Consider the following 20,240-nt stretch of genomic DNA (forward strand, 5'->3'; position numbering starts at 1 on the left):
CTCAGTAGGGATCATATCTTTTTTAATTTTTGTAGCCCCTTAACATTTCATACTGTCAGAATTGTGTGATAAGCAATCCAATTTTAATATAGAGCAGACAAATTAAATATGGTACCTCAGTATGAATAACAACATGTTATTTCTGTTCCATAAAATTTTGGGCGTGCAGCAACATAAATTCAGCTTCTTCTTCTAATACTTCAGCTGAATACCGTCCAGCCATCTTCAGAGTGAGCCGAGGTGACTAACACTCCAGAAGAAGAAGCTGATTTTATGTGTTTGCACACCTGAAATTTTATGGAACAGTCTTTATGCTGCGAAAACATGACGATGCACAACATGTCATTTCTCTGTAATACCTCACCATCATACCTATTGCTCAAGGGCCAACATGGTTTATCATATGATTTCCTATCTTGCCGCACCATCTCTGTTTCTTTATTCCATTCATCTCCAAGCACCATGGCGTGAGGATCTGCAAGCTTCAGTATGATTGTATGTTTTTCTGCCACCTGTGCTCCAGTGTTAGTGCTGTTTCATTAGTGAAGTTTTTCTTCTGTAAGTTGTGTTGAAATGTATCTTTAAAATATCTTAAGTTATAGATGAACTTGTTCCAGTGTTTTGTGTGTGTGTGTGTGTGTGTGTGTGTGTGTGTGTGTGTGTATTTGCTTGAACATTACAAAGTAGTCCTTCCTCTACCAAAGCTCATTTATAAACTTCGGTATCTATACAAAGAGATAACATTATGAATGAATTCACATTTCTAAAATCTGTGGGTAATTCACTTAACTTGTTTTCGAGGTGCATTATTTAATTTCTTTTAAAAGAATTATTCAAGTGAAATTTGAATGCATTTCCTGTTTTTACTCAGTATTTAAGACTATTTTTACAGGCATATTCATGTTTGGTGATCTTTTATCTTTGTTTTCACATTCAACTGGTGTTTCTGCTCCTAGATTTTTTGGGACATGTGTAAGAACTAAAATTTTTTTCAGAGATTTCAACTGAATACTTAAATTTAACTCCACAGAATTTGACAGTGAGTTGATTTATTACATATTCATTTTGATAATTTTGGAAGTTCTTCACAAGTGTTGCACATTATGGGATTATCAGTTGAATACCTTATTTTATTTTGGAGGGACACATTAAGTTTAAAAAAACAAAATGGCATTTCGAGATGGTCTGTTGAGTATTGTCCAAGAAGAAGTTGAACAACAGGAGTGACATGATTTAACTTTGATATACGGTGGCTGCACCATCTATCTGACATAGTTTGAGTTGACTGTGGCATGTTTTCTCTTCCAGTGGTGCCCTCTGTACTGATATTCTCATTGAATTTGATTTCAGAGAAGCATGTTATTGTAGCCTATGAAGCAGACAAAGAGATCTTTTTTGATCTGTAATATTTCTGGGGAAGAATGGTTATATCAAAAATTGCCTTTGGTATTTCAGACACATTTTTGAACTTGACACATTCTGGCAGGGGTCATCCCTAGAAATATTTTCAAGTAGTACATTAAATAAACCTATCCGTAGCCATATGTCTCCTGGAGCAAATATCTTTGAGATCATAAGCAAATGTCAACTTTTTATTATCATACAGTAGGTGAAAGTTCTGTGAATTATGAAGTCTCATCACACGCGTGGACTCGGTGTTGTAATAAAATTTGTGGTTATGCATCATCTTTTAGAGTTTTGTGGGGTAAGTTGTTTATCTTAAAATTATTCCTGGTAATAGGCTTGACACTCATCTGTTGTTATTTCCTATGCAATAATGCAGTTATTTAGTGAGAAACAGACTGGGTTATTTTCCTTCCAATGTTCATTCTTTTTATTATCTACTTTCACAGTTTTCTGTAAACTTTTGCTCATTGTTTACTGACTTTCATCTTTCCTTCATCAGTCATAAGCTTTGATCTCTAATCTTTATTTCCTATTTCAGTTTTACTGTTGGTCATAGGTTCTGAGAGCAGACTTTCTCTTACACATCACTTAGCTCTTCCATATTAGCTCCTCTTTAAAGCTAACAGGTGCAGTAAGCAAACAAAAGTATTACTGTCGCAAGTGACAGTCAGTCTGTGAGACTTAAAAAGTTAAAAGACCGGGTTGTTTGGAATTTGTTGAAGTATGATGTTTCTTTTTGTTTGTGATGATGGCCACTGTTACTAGCAAACCATAAGCTGAACGTGTTTCGCTTACACTGTATTTGATTATCTATTGAGTATAACTGTAAAAGCATTTATGGTGAGGTTATAACATGTTATAACTATGTTGTTTCCAGTTCTGGTGGTACACCATGTCTACAGAATTAAAGATTCTGACCTCATCCAAGTGAAAACCTTCCATAAAACTATGTTGTGTCAAATGAGTATCTCCTTGTTAAAAGTGTTTCAGCAAGGTGTATGTAATAGTTTAAGGAATCAAGTTTCTTCAAGATGATTGTATAATTGCATAAATTTTCAGGCTGAAGAGCTGATCAAAAGTGAAATGATAACAATGCTTCACTATGATGCTGTCTACTCCCCTGTCGCCAGCCAGCAGGAAGCCAAGAAGAGAGGACAGATTATGACACAGGCACAACATCTTGCATACCTTGAGCAACACCCGTATTCAAATTATTCTCAGGACCAGGTAGCACAGGTAGTAATACTTCCTTGATTTATTGAAATTTAAATTTTACAGTTATTCTTGTGTCTTTTATCTGAGTTAACTACAGAATGTAGGGGTCAGTCAACAAGGTGGGTGGGGGAATCTTTTGTCTCCTGAAGTGTAACCTATAGTATTGGATTTTGTCTCACAATCAGCTGTGCAGAGTTTAATGAAAAGCAACAGCCATACAGAGTCACTGTGATGAACATTATTAGAATCCAGCAAAAACTTTTTTAGCCAAGTGTGTTGGTTTGGTGGCCGAGTGCGTAACAGTAAGATGACAAATACAGAAGTTGGGATTCAATCCCCAATCACTCCATGTATTTTTTTCTGTCACTTGTAACACCTGCTGTCCTCAGCAGTGATTTTTAAATGAGAAAAATTCCAAAGTGTACCAGATCCTAGACTCAACATTTCACTTAAGATCATTCTATAACCGGATAGTTATGTCAGTTCGAGGACAATATTCATCCTATTTCCAGTAGGACTCTGTGTAGTAATGCACGACAATGTTCAATCCAATCTTCCAATTGAGATTAGTTTTTCTTATAGTTGTTGCAGGTAACCGTTACTGTCTGCCTGTCTGCTTTGCCTTTAGTACACCCCATGCTTCCCTGTACAATTTTGATTGGAACTCTTTTACAGTTATTTAAGATGCCTGACATCAGAAGTATTTCCATCTGTATTTGCCGCAGTTACTGAAATCATCATAGAGATATTGGATACATATCTTTGTTTTTGAGAGAAGTAGGTAGACATACTGGTTTGTGTAGTTACAAGTGCATGTGTTATACTACCGTCTAGAAACTGCAAATTAATTGGAACAAAACTGCATGCTTCTGAAGGAATGGTTTCTTTGCATACCTATTAGATGAAAATGTGTGATGGCATTCAACATATTCTGAACCAAAACAGTTCATCATCAAATAGTTTTGTTAAATGTTAACTACATCTGTCACATTTTCTGTGATAGTATACTGAAGAGCCAAAGAAACTGGTACACCTGTCTAATATCGTGTAGAGCAGCTCCCAAGGGCACACAGAAGTGCCGCAAAATGACGTGACATGGACTCAAGTAATGTCTGAAGTAGTGCTGGAAGGAATTGAAACCTTGAATCCTGCAGGGCTGTCCATAAATCCCTAAGACTACGAGGGGTGGATATCCTTCTGAACAGCACGTTCCAAGGCATTCCAGATATGTTCAGTAATATTCACATCTGGGTAATTTGGTGGCCAGCAGAAGTATTTAAATTCAGAAGAGTATTCCTAGAGCCACTCTGTAGCAATTCTGGACGTGTGGGGTGTCGCATTGTACTGCTGGTATTGCCCCAGTCCGTCGGAATGCACAATGCACACAGGTGATCAGATAGGATGCTTACATATATGTCTCCTATCAGAGTCGTATCTAGACATATCAGGGGTCCCATATCACTCCAACTGCACATGCCCCACATCACTACAGAGTCTCTACCAGCTTGAACAGAGCCTGCTGACATGCAGGGTCCATGGATTCTTAATGTTGTCTCCGTACCCATACATGTCCATCTGCTCCATACAATTTGAAACGAGACTCATCCGAGCAGGAAACATGTTTCCAGTCATTAACAGTCCAATGTTGGTGTTGACGGGCCCAGGCAAGGAGTAAAGCTTTGTGTCGTGCAGTCAAAATGGGTAGTGCCTTTGGCTTCAAAAGCCCACATCGAGATGATGTTTCGTTGAATGGTTCACACGCTGGCACTTGTTGTTGGACTGACTTGACTGACTGACGTAGTTGTTGTTGTTCCCTTTGGAACATAGGGCCGTTACAAAATTCCTCCATCTGGTACAATTTCTAGCAAGTCTCTTCTCTTCACTCTAGGTTTTCCCATCCTCTGCAGCTTCTCTCTTGATTGTCCTTTTCCAGGTCTGTTTGGGATGACCAAATTTTCTAACTCCTTGAGGGTTCCAGTCCAACGCCACTCTTTCAACAACTCCATCTGGTTTTCTCAGTGTATGCCCAATCCAGTTCCATTTTCTTTCCTTGATTTTTATATTGATTGGTTGCTGATTTGTCTCCCTCCAAACATCTTCATTTGTCATTACATCTGGCCATCTCAAATTTAAAGTAAGCTGAAGACAGCGGTTGATAAAAACTTGGTGCTGGTTTTTGATGTTGTCAGTCACCTTTCAAGTTTCGCAACCATACAACAGAACAGCCTTCACATTGCTATGAAAAGCCGGAGTTTGGTCTTTTTTGAGATGTTCCTATTTCTCCAAACAGGGTACAATTGTACAAACGCACCATTTGCTTTGCAGATCCGACTACGGGCATCGTCCTCAGTACCTCCTGTAGTCGTGACTATACTTCTGAGGTAGAGGAAATATTGGACCTGTTCTATGTCCTCTCCATTAATGACCAGCCTAGTTGTGATGGTCGAATTTATCTGCATAGCTTTGATTTTGCAACTTCTGCCTCTCTTCGTAACGTGGCCAGTTTCTCTACGGTGTCTCGATATCGTTGTGCCATTAAGCAGCTGTTGTCTGCGAAATCCAGATCTTTGAGCCTATTCACATTCCCCTATGTGCACCTTTCTTCCGTCCCCACATCATTCTCTTTGTCACATGATACAACACGAAAACCAAATAGTGTTGGCGAAAGCCCACTGACACCAATCTATCAGACCTCCGGAGATGGGAACTTGCCCTTCAATATATCCTCTCTTCCTGTTACCCACCTGGCCTCAACCTACGCTAATTTCAAGTTGCTGCCCCTCGTACATCACTTGTCACTCAACAACATCTTTGCCTCTGTACTTCCGCCTCGACTGACATCTCTGCCCAAACTCTTTGCCTTTACGTATGTCTGCTTGTGTCTATATATCTGCAAATGGATATGTGTGTGTGTGCGTGAGTGTATACCTGTCCCTTTCTCCCCCTAAGGTAAGTCTTTCCGCTCCCGAGATTGGAATGACTCCTTACCCTCTCCCTTAAAACTCTCATCCGTTCGTCTTTCCCTCTCCTTCCCTCTTTCCTGATGAAGCAACCGTGGGTTGCGAAAGCTTGATATTTGTGTGTTTTTGAAACATTCCACATGGGAAAAATATATTAAAAAAAGATGCTGTGACTTACCAAACGGGAAAGCGCTGGTAGATAGAAACAATAAAAACACACAAACACACACACAAATATCAAGCTTTCGCAACCCACGGTTGCTTCACCAGGAAAGAGGAAAGGAGAGGGAAAGACGAAAGGATGTGGGTTTTATGGGAGAGGGTAAGGAGTCCTTCCAATCCCGGGAGCGGAAAGACTTACCTTAGGGGGAAAAAGGGACAGGTACACACTCGTATACACACACATATCCATCCGCACATGTACAGACACAAGCAGACATATGTAAAGGCCTTTCATATATTCCAAAAGCCAATTTTTGTTTTCCTTTTCATGCCAAAGGTCATCACCAGTTTATCCACTCGGTTTTGTATTCTCGTCTCGGTTTGAGAAATCAGCTTAGTTAAGAAGGGCGGGCGATAGGGCCACTGCTTCCTTCTTCTTTCTTCTGTGAATCTTTCATGAATTCATAAGACTGGCATGCGTGAAGGGTGACAAGTCACCTCACCCTCTTGAAAGGCAGCATTCGTACATTTGTGTGGGTCGACTGTGCATAAAACCCCTCAACGATTTGCGTATACACAGCAGTTTTTACTGTTGTTTAAGAAAAAATGGAATCCACTATCTGACGTGCTGACGCAACACACCACACTCTGATTTTTTCACTGTGAAGAGAGTCCTCATTAATCATTGTTTGTTGACCAGTATCTTGTGCCCTGGGAGGTCACATGTTGTGTCAGGTGGAACCAGGCTTCATCAGTCATGAAGTACAACAGCAGATCCAACATTCCACTTTGAATTTTTTGACATAGTCACATTTTGCCTTATCTTCCTCCTTCAGTTCTTGGACATCAAGGACATCATCCCTATATGGTGTAAAACACAGTGAGAAGAACTACGTGAAACATTCACGTGTTGTGACAGTTTACATGTCGACTTCTTTGGACTCTGGATCATTCGTTCTCAGATATCCATGACTACAGCTGGTATCTGAACAGGCAGGGCTTGATTCTTTTTTGCATTTCGCAGACGACATCTGCTTAATGGCACAATGATATATATGTGTATGTGTAACACCTGAGGTTATGGAGTGTAGCCATGTATGGAAGTGAAACATGGACGATAAATAGTTTGGACAAGAAGAGAATAGAAGCTTTCGGAATGTGGTGCTACAGAAGAATGCTGAAGATTAGATGGGTAGATCACATAACTAATGAGGAGGTATTGAATAGAATTGGGGAGAAGAGGAGTTTGTGGCACAACTTGACAAGAAGAAATCCTGTGTACTGCTCTTTTCTGATATGGAAACACCAGGAAGATTCTTCACAAAAATGTCCTCTGTTTCCTTAAATGAACTGCCACAAACGTGTGCCTCCACACACACTGTCTTACATAGAATACATCTTACAGAGATATTTACTTCACACTTCTTGATCAAGTCACAGTGGATTTCATATTTACAGTACAAAATGTAGTCGCAACACCTTCAAAACAGTAGATGACTATTCGCAGATGACAATGAGCAGGCTAGTACTTGGGCCCAGTGTTTTGTGTGCCACCTGAACAACCTACACCCCTGAAGATACAGTGATTATTACTACCATTACACAATACTAGAAAAAGAACACCTTATCGTTAAACCTGATGCTGATTTAGCAGCATTCAAGAAGAGTAAGCAGTTTTGTGAGTAGCAGTACTCAGTACTACTGTTAAGGCTACATCAGAACACTGCATTGCAACCAAACATTCCAAATTAGTGAAAAGATCTACGAGGTCCACTAGTCTGATAACTTCAACGTAGCTCGCTCTGATAACATCATTGTTTTGGAGATACAGTAGTATTTAAGTACTGGCACATAAGGGAGGTGCAAATATGTGAATTGTTTCGCGGTGTGTGACTGGTAGATACTTTCACCAGCCGCATTTCGCACCTCCTTAGTCTCTCACTACAATTACTACTGAAACAGTCTAATTTGATGCATAATTTACCGTATTTACTCGAATCTAAGCCGCACTCGAATCTAAGCCGCACCTGAAAAATGAGACTCGAAATTCAAGGGGAGAGAAAAGTTTTAGGCCGCACCTCCAAATCGAAACAAAGTTGGTCCATTGTAATATGAGACACAATTTAGGTCGAATGAATGACGATACAGCTACAGTAGTTTGGCTTGAGTCGTAAGCTTAGCAGTTAAGCTTTACCACGTAGCCATTGCTATGCGTCAGGCGCTCCGTCCATATTTATACGGGTGCCCTTCCTTTCTCACGTGCTTCGTCTGGTTTGAATCAATTGCTTATTTTGCTTTGATCTGATAAATGCCGTTTTCTTTGTTATAGGTGTTTGCGTCACTCTTAAGCTGAAAATGCATTACTGCACTGTGTCATGCATTGTTTGTCACATTCTGATAGTGCGTGTTTACAGCCTGTCGCGACTCGTGGCATGGCTTGCTGTTGTGCGCGCTACCTCCGCGTACAATTAAAAAAAAAAAAAAAAAGAGGAATCGTCTCATTAGCGAAACAATGGCAAGAGACTGCTATTTGTTGTTACTTATACTGCTGCTTTCTTTGATAATGATCAACAAGAATCAAATAATAGACTGCGTATGATAGAACATGTTCTGAACGAGAGTTAGGCGAAAATTTTTCTCCGTTTTCTTCTTTATTACATCAAATTCTGCACAGAAATTAGAGTCATCTTAGATTTAAAAATCTAGTCACTTGCCGTGCTTCATTTCTGACTGTTTCACTATTAGGCATAAGAATAATACGAATATAAACATGACACGATGCGTATATTTTTCCGCGTTTGTTGTTGTCTCACTCTAGTTTCGTAGTTTATTAGGCAGACAGGATTTAAATGAGATAGCAGCAAACACGAAAGAATACATGGCAAAATGTTTATATTCGTATTGTTCTTATGGTGAAGAGAATACTGTATGTGATTCAAATTTCATCAGGTTCCTATTAGCAACCATCTCTTCTCACAGATATGAAAAAATTCAGAATGTAGAGTTGGCCATATTGACAAACACCCCAAACAGTCTTGCCAGTCAGATTTTCATAGTACACTGAAATTGTGCTACATTTGAAGATGAACGATACGGAATTTGTATTTACTTCGTTGGATAATGTATGAAAATGCAGTGGTCGAAACTCGCGGCGGAGAAAAAAAGCTGGTCTTCCACTTAAAAATATTTACTGACGCAGAGGTTTTGGCGCCAGTATTTATCTTTGTACCTACAAAGCATGCCTGCGTAGCGCTACATATATTCGACGGCAGAAGTTAGTTGTGGCGGCACGTACCAACATTTTTCATAACTTCTGCTTGCTTTGCACTCGATTCTAAGCCGCAGGCGGTTTTTTGGATTACGAAAACCGGAAAAAAAGTGCGGCTTAGATTAGAGTAAATACGGTACTCTCCTTTGAACAGAGTGATATTAACCTCTCCTTTCTTGAAGAAAGGAAGCACTGTCCACCACTATCATCAAGAATGCAGCCGTTGCACAGAATAACATATCCACCGCAGCAAGTGATGACTTCCGTTCACCACTAATGCCCATGGGAGGTGCAACACCTGCGGATATTCTTAGCTTTGCATAAACGGAAGCCTAATGACAGTGTTTTGCTCTACTCTTAGTTCACTCAAATAAAATAATAGTCTTTCTTTCTACAGTTTTGTGAGTAGCAGTATTCAGGCTATAACATGACTCATTCCTCATCTTTGAAGGTTCTCCTCCTTGATGATAGCTACGTAATGTGGTAAAGGACTGAATGATTGAACTGTATTCCAGTGAATAATGAATATTATGTATTCAGAAATGTTTCAGTTTTTATTTAGCTGGTTTTTTCCTTTTTTTTTTAAAAAAAAAATGTAGTGGGCACTGGAGTTGTCAAGTAAGCCTAGATGAGCTAAAGGTCACAAATACAATTTTGCACATAGCAAAGATATTTACATCTTTCATTTCCAAAGAACCGAAGAGTGTACCATGGCACTTCTGAACAAAATGTCATGTTGCAATGCAATGTTTGCTTATGGCACAATCATACTAATCAGGACTCTTTCAAAGACCCATATCATACAGCTTTCAAGCAAATAGTAATTATCTGTTTGCTCTATGGTCATAAATTAAATAAAACACAGTGTGTAAAATTCATTGGGGTCCAACTGGATATAAACACATCAAACGGAATCAATAAGCCCAGTTCGCCATGTTTTGCATTAAGAAGCATCTCTCATTGCACTAACCTAAAGACGAGAGCATTGCCTCATTCTGCATATTTTCACTTAATGTTCAGGAATTGAAAAGTTCTGTTAGTGGTTTCTCAAGTAGTAGTGTTCCTTCTAAAGCTACATGACAAATAGTAATTAACTGTTAATAGACTCAGTATTTACAGATGCAGGTAAATATTTTCTTTGAAAAATACTTTTGTAGTCATGTAAATATTAAGTGATGATGAATAGCAGATAAACAGCAGCTATTTAATATACCTGAGAAGGGAGCAACTTTTTTAAAGATTGTAGCTTTCCATCTAATTACTAGATCAGGTTAAGCTGTCATCAGAATGAATAACCTCAAGCAGTACAGTGATAGTTTATTGTTAACACAGTATACAGGTTAAGTGTCTGTGATTGTCTTTTATTAATGTATAACATGACTCATTCCACATCTTTGAAGGTTCTCCTTCTTGATGATAGCTACATAATGTGGTAAAGTACTGAATGATTGAGATGTATTCCAGTGAATAATGAATATTATGTCTTCAGAAATGTTTCAGTTTTTATTTAGCTGGCTTTTCCTGTTTTTTGTTAAAATATAGTAGGCACTGGAGTTGTCAAGTAAGCCTAGATGAGCTAAAGGTCTCAAATACAATTTTGCACATAGCAAATGTCTGATCAGTCTATGAATTTTTTCCCACAAAAATCATGGTGTACATGCTGACGTCTGAACAAACATCAAGCTGAAAATGTGGTTGTGTGAAATGAAAGTTGTTTAGCCTTTCTGATATGATGGTAACGTCACAAACAAATATATAATGAACAGCAGTTTCGGACAAATAATTATGCAGTTTTGTTTGGTGTAGTTGTAAGAGATAAACTCCTGTCAGGTAGAAGTACCACTGTGCAGACCTACTTACCATGGATAACAAACTGTAAGCTACTGATCTGACTGGAAGAATAGAGATGAAGTATGTTATCTCAATTTATGAAAACCAGGAAGGACAGAGTAGATTAAAATCTATGTATTTAATTAGAACAGGAACATAATGTAGTAAATTGCAAATTACCAACGAGATCACCCACATTGCATACCAAAATATTATGAGTTTAAAGGATTGATAAGCAAATAAAACAGATTAATTAAAGGGTTTAAGCATAGAATATTTACATTTGTTACAATATCTTTTATACAAATACAAATCTCAGGTCTGATTTGACTGGGCATGGACACGACTCGCTTATTGAGAGGTAGGACATAGTCAGTCGCATGACAGTATGTGTGCTAGATGCAAGGCAGGCACGATGCGCAGAGCGCCTTGTAACAGTGCGGCAGTGAGTTGGCAATCAGCGGCTTTCATCTCCTATGTTTAGCAGCTATGTGATGAGGAGTGGTACAGTTCCCACGTTGACTGGCTGTGGTAGTTGTCACAGCAGTATGGCTTAATGATGATGACATTTTCATGGGTGAAATATTCTTGTAATAACTTCAAGTTGAACAAATATATTTCGAGGAAGACGCAATACATGAAAGTCACAGATCAAGTAAACAGAGTAAGACGTGTACACTTTAACAGTCAAATCATAACTGAGTCCAAGTCTAGCGGCCGCTGGCTGGCTGGGCGCTTAGGTGGCACTGCTGCTGCACGGCTGACAGACAGCGCCACATGTAGAGGACACATGTAACTGTGTGGCGGCACTTTGAAAGATCGGCGAGTCACAACAATTCTGGAGGTAAAATAGTCCCCCGATTGTATCTCCAGGCAGGGTCTACTCAAGAGGATGTTGTCATCAGGAGAAACAAAACCTGGTGTTGTATGGGTCAGAGCATGGAGTAATAGATCACTAATTGGGTTAATATGTTAGAAAATTTAAAAAAAGAAATTGAATAGGATGAAGTTAAACATAATAGGAATTAGTGAAGTGTGGTGGAAGGAATAAGAGGGCTTCTGTTGAGGTCAGCACAGTGTTATCAACACAAAATAAGTTAGAGTTAATGCAGGAGTAGGTCTGATAATGATCAAGAAAATGGGAGTATGGTAAGCAACTATCAAAAGCATAGTGAACCCACAGTAGTAGCCAAGATAGGACATGAAGCCAACACCCACCATAGTAGTGCAAGTTTTAGCTCTGCAGATGATAAGAAGATTGAAAGAATGGATGAGGAGATAAAAGAAATTGTTCAAGTAGTTAAGTGAAACCAAAATATAATTGTGATAGGGGACTGGAATTCAGTAGTAAAAAAGTAGGAAAAACAGACTAGGGGAGAAGAATGAAAGGGGAAGCTGCATGGTAGAATTTTTGTCTGAGCACATTTTAATCATTGGTAATACCTGTTCAAAAATGGTGAAAGAAGAATTTCTGTGGTAGAGAGCTGAAGATTACATAGTAAGACAGAAGTTTTGATAGCGGGTTTTGACTGTAACACATTTCCAGGGGCAGGTGTGGATTCTTGTATATATTTGTTATAAATGCACATTAAATCTAAAGAAATTACTGAAATGTAGGAAGTTAAGGAGATAGGATATGGATAAGTTGAAAGAATCAGTGGTTGTTGAGAGAGTCAGACAGAGCATTAGCCAACAATTAATTGATACAGGGGTAAGGAACACAATAGAATATGGGTTGCCCTGAGAGATGAAATAGTCAAAGCAGCAGAGGATAAAATAGGAAAAAATAGAAAGCCATGTAGGAATCACTAGATAATGCACAAGATATTGAATCTAATTGATGAAAGACAAAAATGCAGCAAATGAACCATGGGGAAGATTGGCATGGCTTTTGGAGAAATGTGTGAATGGTCTCAGAAGATAGTGAGGAAAGGCAAACATATGTTTTTAGCTTTTATAGATTTCGAATAAACTTTTGACACTGTTGACAGGAATATATGTTTCGAAATTCTGAAATTAATGGGGGAAAATACGAGAGAAATGAGATTGACAGGAAGTGCATAGTGGGAATAACTAGACAATAAATGATAGGCTGTAGAAGCATGCATGACTGTGGGGAAGATAGATGCTGAGTACAGAAAAATTAAACAGACGTCTGGAGAAAAGAAAAGCAGCTAAAACTTAAAACAATATTAGAGAAAGGGGAGATTTGTAATTGAAGATGAAATAGGAGATATGATACTGCAAGAATAATTTGAGAAAGCTCTGACACATCGAAGTTGAGACAAGGTGTCTGGAGTAGACAACGTTTCCAGAGAATTATTGAGTTCTTTTAGAGTGCCAGCCATGACAAGACTGTTTCACTTCATGTGCAGGAAAATATTGTCATTTTGTCAGGCAAAATATATTCATCTTCAAAAAGATGTAATAATTCCAGTTCCAAAGAAGGCTGATGTTTGCAGGTGAAGAATATCATTAAATCACCAATTTAATAAGTACTTGTTGCAAAGTAGTGACATGAATTACTTAGAGAAGAATGGACAAACTGGCAGAAGCTGACCTCAGGAAAGATCAGTTTGGGTTCTCGAGGAATGTACAACTTGCATAGAGGGTATGTTAAAGGAAGGCAAAACTATGTTAGTAGTATTTTTAGATATATAGAGAGAGCTTTTGACAGTTTTGACTGGTATACATTTTTTGAAATCTTGAAATTAACAGGGGTAAAATACAGTGAGTGACAAGTTTTTCTACATTTCATACAGAAAACAGACTGCAGTCATAAGAGTCAGAGGGCAAGAAAGAGAAGCAGTAATTGAGAAGGGTGTGAGATAGTGTTGCATCCTTACTCTGGCGTTATTCAGTCTGTACATTGAGCAGACAGTAAAGAAAACCAAGGAGAAATTTGGAAAAGGAGTAAAAATTCAGGAGGTGAAATAAAATCTTTGTAATTTGTTGGTATCATTGTGAGTCTATCAGGGACAGCAAAGGACCTGCAAAAGCAGTTTAATGCAGTGGATAGTGTCTTGAAAAGATGTTATAAGATGAATATCCACAAAAGTAAAATGAAGGTAATGGTAAGTAGTCTACTGTAGGTAAAGATAGAGATCGTCAGTGAGTTTAACTATTTTGACCCCAAAATAACGACTATGAGAGAGGGTATAAAAAAAAAGAATTTGTTAACATCTATTATAAATTTAAATACTAGGAAGTCTTTTCTGATGTGTAGCCTGGTACAGAACCGAAATTTGGGATTAGAAGCTTTTGAAATGTGGTGCTACAGAAGAATGTTGTAAATTAGATGGGTAGATTGAGTAATGAGGAGATACTGCATCAAATGTGGAAGGAATACGTAGAGGAGGTTGTAAATTAAGAAGAAATAGGGTGATATGATATTGTGAGAAGAACTTGATAAAGCACTGAAAGTATTTTGTCTGGAATGTCACCTTGTATGGAAGTGAAATGTTGATGAGAAATGGTTCAGGCAAGAAGAGAACAGAAGCTTTTGAAATGCAATGCTACAGACGAATGCTGAAGATTAGGTAGGTAAACCAGATAACTAATGCTAAATTGAATTGAAAGAAAAATAAATTTATGGTACATGTCAAAAAGAAGGGACACATTCTGAGGCATCAAGGAATTGTCAATTTGGAAAGAAATGTGTGTATTGTGTACTATAGACAAATGGTATTTGTGTCCATCAGTGAGGAAGAGGTGGTGTAGTGTATGAAATATTTAGATTCACCTTTGCCCATTTATAGAAGTTAATACTTTTTTATCCTTGTATCAGTGATATTATTATTGCATGATATAGGTAATGGTGCTCATTTATAGTTATTTTTATTTTCAGGCACGTGAGATTCTTAAGAGAGAAATGGAAGTGGTCAAGCAGGGTATGGGCCATGGAGAACTGTCACTAGAATCATATACCCAAGTGTGGGAAGAATGTCTTGCTCAGGTAAATACCAGAAATATTTTCCTAATGGTTTTCAGTGTGACATTCTGTAATAATGAAATGGTTATTTGCAGGTATTATTCTTGCCCACACAAAACAGATATACACGAGCAAATCTTGCAAGTAAAAAAGATCGTCTTGAATCTTTGGAAAAGAGACTTGAACAAAATCGAGGTCATATGACAAGAGAAGCAAAGCGAGCTGCCAAAATGGAGAAGAAATTGAAAATACTTACTGGCGGATATCAGGTATTTAACAGAGACGTGTACTATCCATTGGTATATCAGAATTCTGAGTCCTAATTAACATGGTTGTACGTGTGTTTTGCTGAATGCTTTCATGTAACATTTTTACATAAATTGAACATCAGTTCATCCCCCTACAAGTTTCAGTGAATTTATGTTTGCCTCATAGTTCCACAATTGCTGTTAATTACTAATTTTACTGCAGAGTGAACAGCTCCTAATTTTGCTAGTTTAATGTTCAGATATTCATTTTTTTTTTTTAATTTTTTTATTTTTTTTTTTTAATATAAGTTTGATGATTATATTGACAAGGAGGCAGTGTGAGGTCATTTTCTTACATGTTTATTGTAGGCCTGCACAGTAAATAACACTGTTGCCAACATTCTGGAACAAAGATGACCCTCGCTTTTCTGTGAATTAAACCAACTTGCGGAATTAAAATGCAACAGCTTCATTTTCATATTTGAAATGAATAGCTAAATTTAACTACCAGGAACATCTACTGCTCTCTTTAAGCAATAAAAAAGTATTTATACTGAAAGAAAGATGTATATTGTACAGAAAATTTTGCAAGCAGTTTTAAAATGAAAGAGATGTTACTGCACATGAGAAAACCAGGGAAGCATTGTTATTCTATTTGATGAGAGAGGACATTTGAGTAATATATTGCAGAGCTTAGATAACTGCCTTGTGATCAGTAATGTCACTTTGAGAATTGTGGGGTTAATTGTCAGTACACTGTACATCTGCTTGCAGAGAGAACTTATGAAAGTGTGCAGTTTAGTTAGAATGCTAACACAATACATAAGCATTGTCTTTAATTATTGTATTTCAGTCTCGTGCACAAGCTCTTATAAAGCAGCTGCATGACCTGTACGATCAAATGGAACAGTCGTATCTCGAGCTTTCAACTTTCAAATTCCTGCAGCAGCAAGAAATGGCTGCTATACCACGAAGATTAGAGGTATGTTGAGAGAAGTTTTGCTCCATTTTATTTTTCACTAATTTAATTTTTATTTAAAGAAAGGACCCTCTTGTTTTATTCAGTTAATGTCTGCACCTTGATTTACTGTTTCTTCCTTTTATTATTAGGTCTACAACTGTACTTCTGCCATTTTTTCTCATAGATTGAAGTTTTATTGTGAAAAACTTAACAAAAAAGCTTATGATTCAAAGTATTGGCTATCGCTGGCCAATACTTCCTCCCACCATTTGGATAGCATACGAATCCTGCAGCAGAAGAACTGAGCATCTTTTGAGGAGATCCAAGAATCAATCTGATTTTGTACTTGTTCACATGACCAGAAGTGCCGGTCAGACAGGCTGTATGCCATTGATAAAAAAAGGTGGTAGTCAGAGGGAATAATGTTAGAAGAATACAGCGGGTGGGGTATGCGAGCTAACATCCCAAAGATGTTCGGGCTCACTTGTGGTTCCTCTTCGTCGAAATGTCTTGGCTCAAACTTGTCTAGGGTTTGAACCGCACATGTCACATTACACACCCTAAATTAGACATTTGTGACCTTATGGTTAAATTGTGTGGCTGATGGTAAGTTTGCAAAATTGTATAAACATACAATGTTAATATAACATATAACAACAGTAATAATAATATCAAGAGCTAAATTAATGACCCATAAATGATGTAGGCCACAGAGTTGCGATTTGGTTAGAATAATGTTTATTCAGAAAGCAAACTAATAGTGAAAGTGGTTGTATTTGGAATTACTGTTACACTCGAATGTATATCCATTTGACACTGTTCAATCATTCACAATCTCATCGTGAATTACAGGTCCAATACTCCACCTCGTTAGCTACGCAAAAAGTTAAGAGTTCACACGAGGCACGTGGCTGCTCAGCGCTGAGAGATTAAGTCCCATAATACCACACAACATGAAATTTTCTAAGTTGTTTCAGTTTCTAGCTACCTAAAGACTGTCCACTTTCCCGTCTCCACCAGCACTGTTACCTTTAGTGTCTAGACCAGAACTGTCTCTCTGCCCGTCTCAGGCCGCATCCCCCGCGTGCCAAACATCATCGTTCAACTCACTAGTGCAGTTCCCTTCCTTGAAGCCATGCAACTGATTGGCTACAGCTTACTCTACATTATTTTACATTTTAACATATTTAAGTAATGAAAGCTTGACCACTTTCACATTCTAAATAAAGTAACAATAATATCCATTTCATAATAAATGGCAAATTCCCTTTCCATAAAACCAATACAATTTCCTTCTCAACTTTGTATGTCACGGCCAGTAGCTGTGCACCAATGTGCTTTCTGATAAATAAATAAAGAATAAAAGTAACTATTATGCACTAAACTTTACAACAAATATTCTATAACCTAATGATTCAATAAGGTGTCATGCTGTCATCATTCAATATGTTTTGTATGGAGGAAATGATGATATGATGCTTAACTGAAAATACTGATAATTTAAATTTACTGTATCTTTTAAATAAATAAAGTTACAGAGTTGATATTTCCAACTTTTGTCATTTTAATTATGCACTTCTATGTGAAATGTTGATCGTTAAGATAGACTAAAGAGTTCGTATTTTAGCATTCAGGTATTTGTTACAAAACTTGTTAATTTCACTTTAACAGTAAATCCTAAACTATTATAGATATGATCAATATTCAAGTTTTATTGGGATCACCATGAAAATTTATGAAGGATGGTAGATTAAAATAACTGTGACTTCATTCCCTGAATTGCTACGGAATTTAAATAGTTGTCATGAATGTTTCCCTTTATGGCTGATCTTAGGTCCACCATCCACCATATTTAACACTGCTATGTCTCCCTGGCCACAAATGGCTCCTAAGGGGTTTTCCCTGTGATGTAGGTTCTCATCTGTCTCACTAGCACACTACAGCTCTTAGGCCTCATCCAGCGCAATAGATGCTTGTGAATTTCCCACCTTGTGGTGAATGTGCGCTCTTTGTGGCACATGGTCCTGGACGACAGGGTTTGTTTCACAATTCCTGAAGGCAGAATCCTTTGGCCACATATTTAAATGATAGCGAAATGCTCATTAACTCACAGGTAGGACTATCCAGTTCAACATTTCCAAGTATGTTTTGATGGGTTTTGCAATATGGGGTAGAGCAGTGTCATGCTGCAGGATCACCTTTTCATGTGTATCACTGTGTTGTGACCATTTGTCTTTCAGTGCTCGGCTCAGACACATCAGTTGCTTTTGATACCAATCTGTGATTGTTTCCATCAGTGCCAATAGCTTCAAAAATGTCTCTTCTAATGCTGTGCCAATCTTCGACCAAAATCACCATTCTTGAAGCATTGAAGCCATTCTCTGCACATTCTTTCACTAATTGATGGCTCACCATAGGTCTAACCCAGCATTTTATTAGTCTCAGTGGCAGATTTCTTCATGTTAAAACAGAAATGTAAAACTTCCTACAAATTACGAAAACTGGGCTCGGAAGTTGACATATTCAATCGAGAATAACTTTATGATGGAATCACAAATTGAATATTGTGTTGATGGTGTTCAGTTTAGAAATTCCAAAGCTTATGTATGACAGTTATGACCTACCACCTGCACAACCACTTGCTGCTACTACCGTCTATTGCAAAATGGCAGAAGCATAGTTGTATATCATATATTATTGACAAGTTCTGTGATTTTCAAACATTAAATGAGGTAAGAAAAATAGAATGGGCAAGTTTTTAAAACATTTTCTGTGAAAAAAATAATAAAATATTTAATAACATACTGGAAAAGTAAGATACCATAGGAGGTTAAAAGTTGTTTGTCAGTATTAGCTGTTGAATTTATTTGTTGGCCTTCATATATGAGAAAGGAATTAATTTCCTCACATGTTAATCATTACAGCAAAAGTGTCTTTATGGAATGAGTTTTGTATTGGTGATAGCAATGTTAAAAACAATAATTAGAAGTCGTAACAGACTATTCTTCTTTATAAACAAGTGTTCTTGTCTTCAAACATATTCTTATAGTCACTGTCTTTAAATGAATGCAGTTAATATCTGAAGGGGCACTCTAAGCAGCCTATGTGTGGTAATTGAAAGAACTCGTCCTTTTATTGTATATGAAAATAACTTTAGGAAAGTGAGAGTTTTTCCCTCATTGGAGAGCTGTTGAAATTGATTGAGTATTTGTTTATACAGTGTTTAGAATTTATTTATGTTTTCTGTTATTTGTAAATTTTATATTTTATGATTTTTTTTCAGTCTCTAACGGAGGATGTGAACAGGCAAACAGAAAGAGAGAAGGCACTACAAAAAAAGTATGGTGAACTTCAAGAAACTCTTGAACAGCTACGTTCAGCTCAAGGCTAAGTCACTGTATATTTGTATTGAAATTATGATTTTCGTTTAAGGTAGAGTTACTTTTTCATTGCCAGACAATAAGGAAAAATAGGTTCTTCCACAAAGTCATGTATATAAGAAAATCATTATAATATGCTTATTCTATGACATGATGTTAATTACTCAGCTAGAGGTAAAGTGCACAATATATTACTGAAATCTTGGCTTTCAGATCATGTAGAAAAGGAAGAGATAAATACAGAGGTAAAAGGCCATCAGTTTAATCTCAGCAGTTTGAATAAATCACGTCTTGCAACAGCCAGTAGTTAACTAACAACTTACCTAATCATGTAGTATACTTCCTTTCTAAATTTCCCAAAAAATATTTCTGCCAGATGTGCCACATTGTATCTTACATGTAAGAATATTTTCTTAATTCGAATTGTATTTGCACTATCATTGACGATCATGTGTAATAAAATGACATTGATGTGGAAAGCATTGATTTGTTGTAAATATCTTAATACACTGCTCATTGTATTCTAGTTTGATTAAATTATGATAAATAAAAAATAAAAATCTACTATAATTTCTTGTTGTGACTGGACCAGAGAATAAGAACCAGTGGACATTGCCCTTCGTCATACATTTCAATGTGAGATGGTGACTTCTTTGTTGGTACACCGAGGTGACAGAAATCATGGGATAGTGATACACACATATGTGGATGGCAGTAATATTGCATACCCAAGGTATAGAAGAGCAGTGCAAGGGCAGAGTTGTCATTTGTACTCAGGTGATTCACGTGAAAAGATTTCTGATGCGATTATAGCCACACGACAGGAATTAACAAACTTTGAACATGGAATTGTAGTTGGAGGTAGATGCATGGGGTAT

General features: G+C 37.4%; 1 protein-coding gene across 1 annotated transcript in view; it reads left to right on the top strand.

Moving 5' to 3' along the window:
* Positions 1 to 19,894, top strand: part of LOC126167469 (cell division cycle 5-like protein) — a 95,293-nt gene extending 75,399 nt beyond the window's left edge. The window contains exons 11-15 of the mRNA XM_049920479.1: positions 2,467 to 2,643; positions 14,690 to 14,797; positions 14,869 to 15,042; positions 15,875 to 16,003; positions 19,266 to 19,894. Coding sequence (XP_049776436.1) covers positions 2,467 to 2,643; positions 14,690 to 14,797; positions 14,869 to 15,042; positions 15,875 to 16,003; positions 19,266 to 19,373 — 696 coding nt within the window. The 3' untranslated portion in view covers positions 19,374 to 19,894. The remainder of the gene's footprint in view (positions 1 to 2,466; positions 2,644 to 14,689; positions 14,798 to 14,868; positions 15,043 to 15,874; positions 16,004 to 19,265) is intronic.
* Positions 19,895 to 20,240: the final 346 nt, after the last annotated feature.

The sequence above is a fragment of the Schistocerca cancellata genome, chromosome 1 (assembly GCF_023864275.1).
Source record: "Schistocerca cancellata isolate TAMUIC-IGC-003103 chromosome 1, iqSchCanc2.1, whole genome shotgun sequence".
Taxonomy (NCBI): domain Eukaryota; kingdom Metazoa; phylum Arthropoda; class Insecta; order Orthoptera; family Acrididae; genus Schistocerca; species Schistocerca cancellata.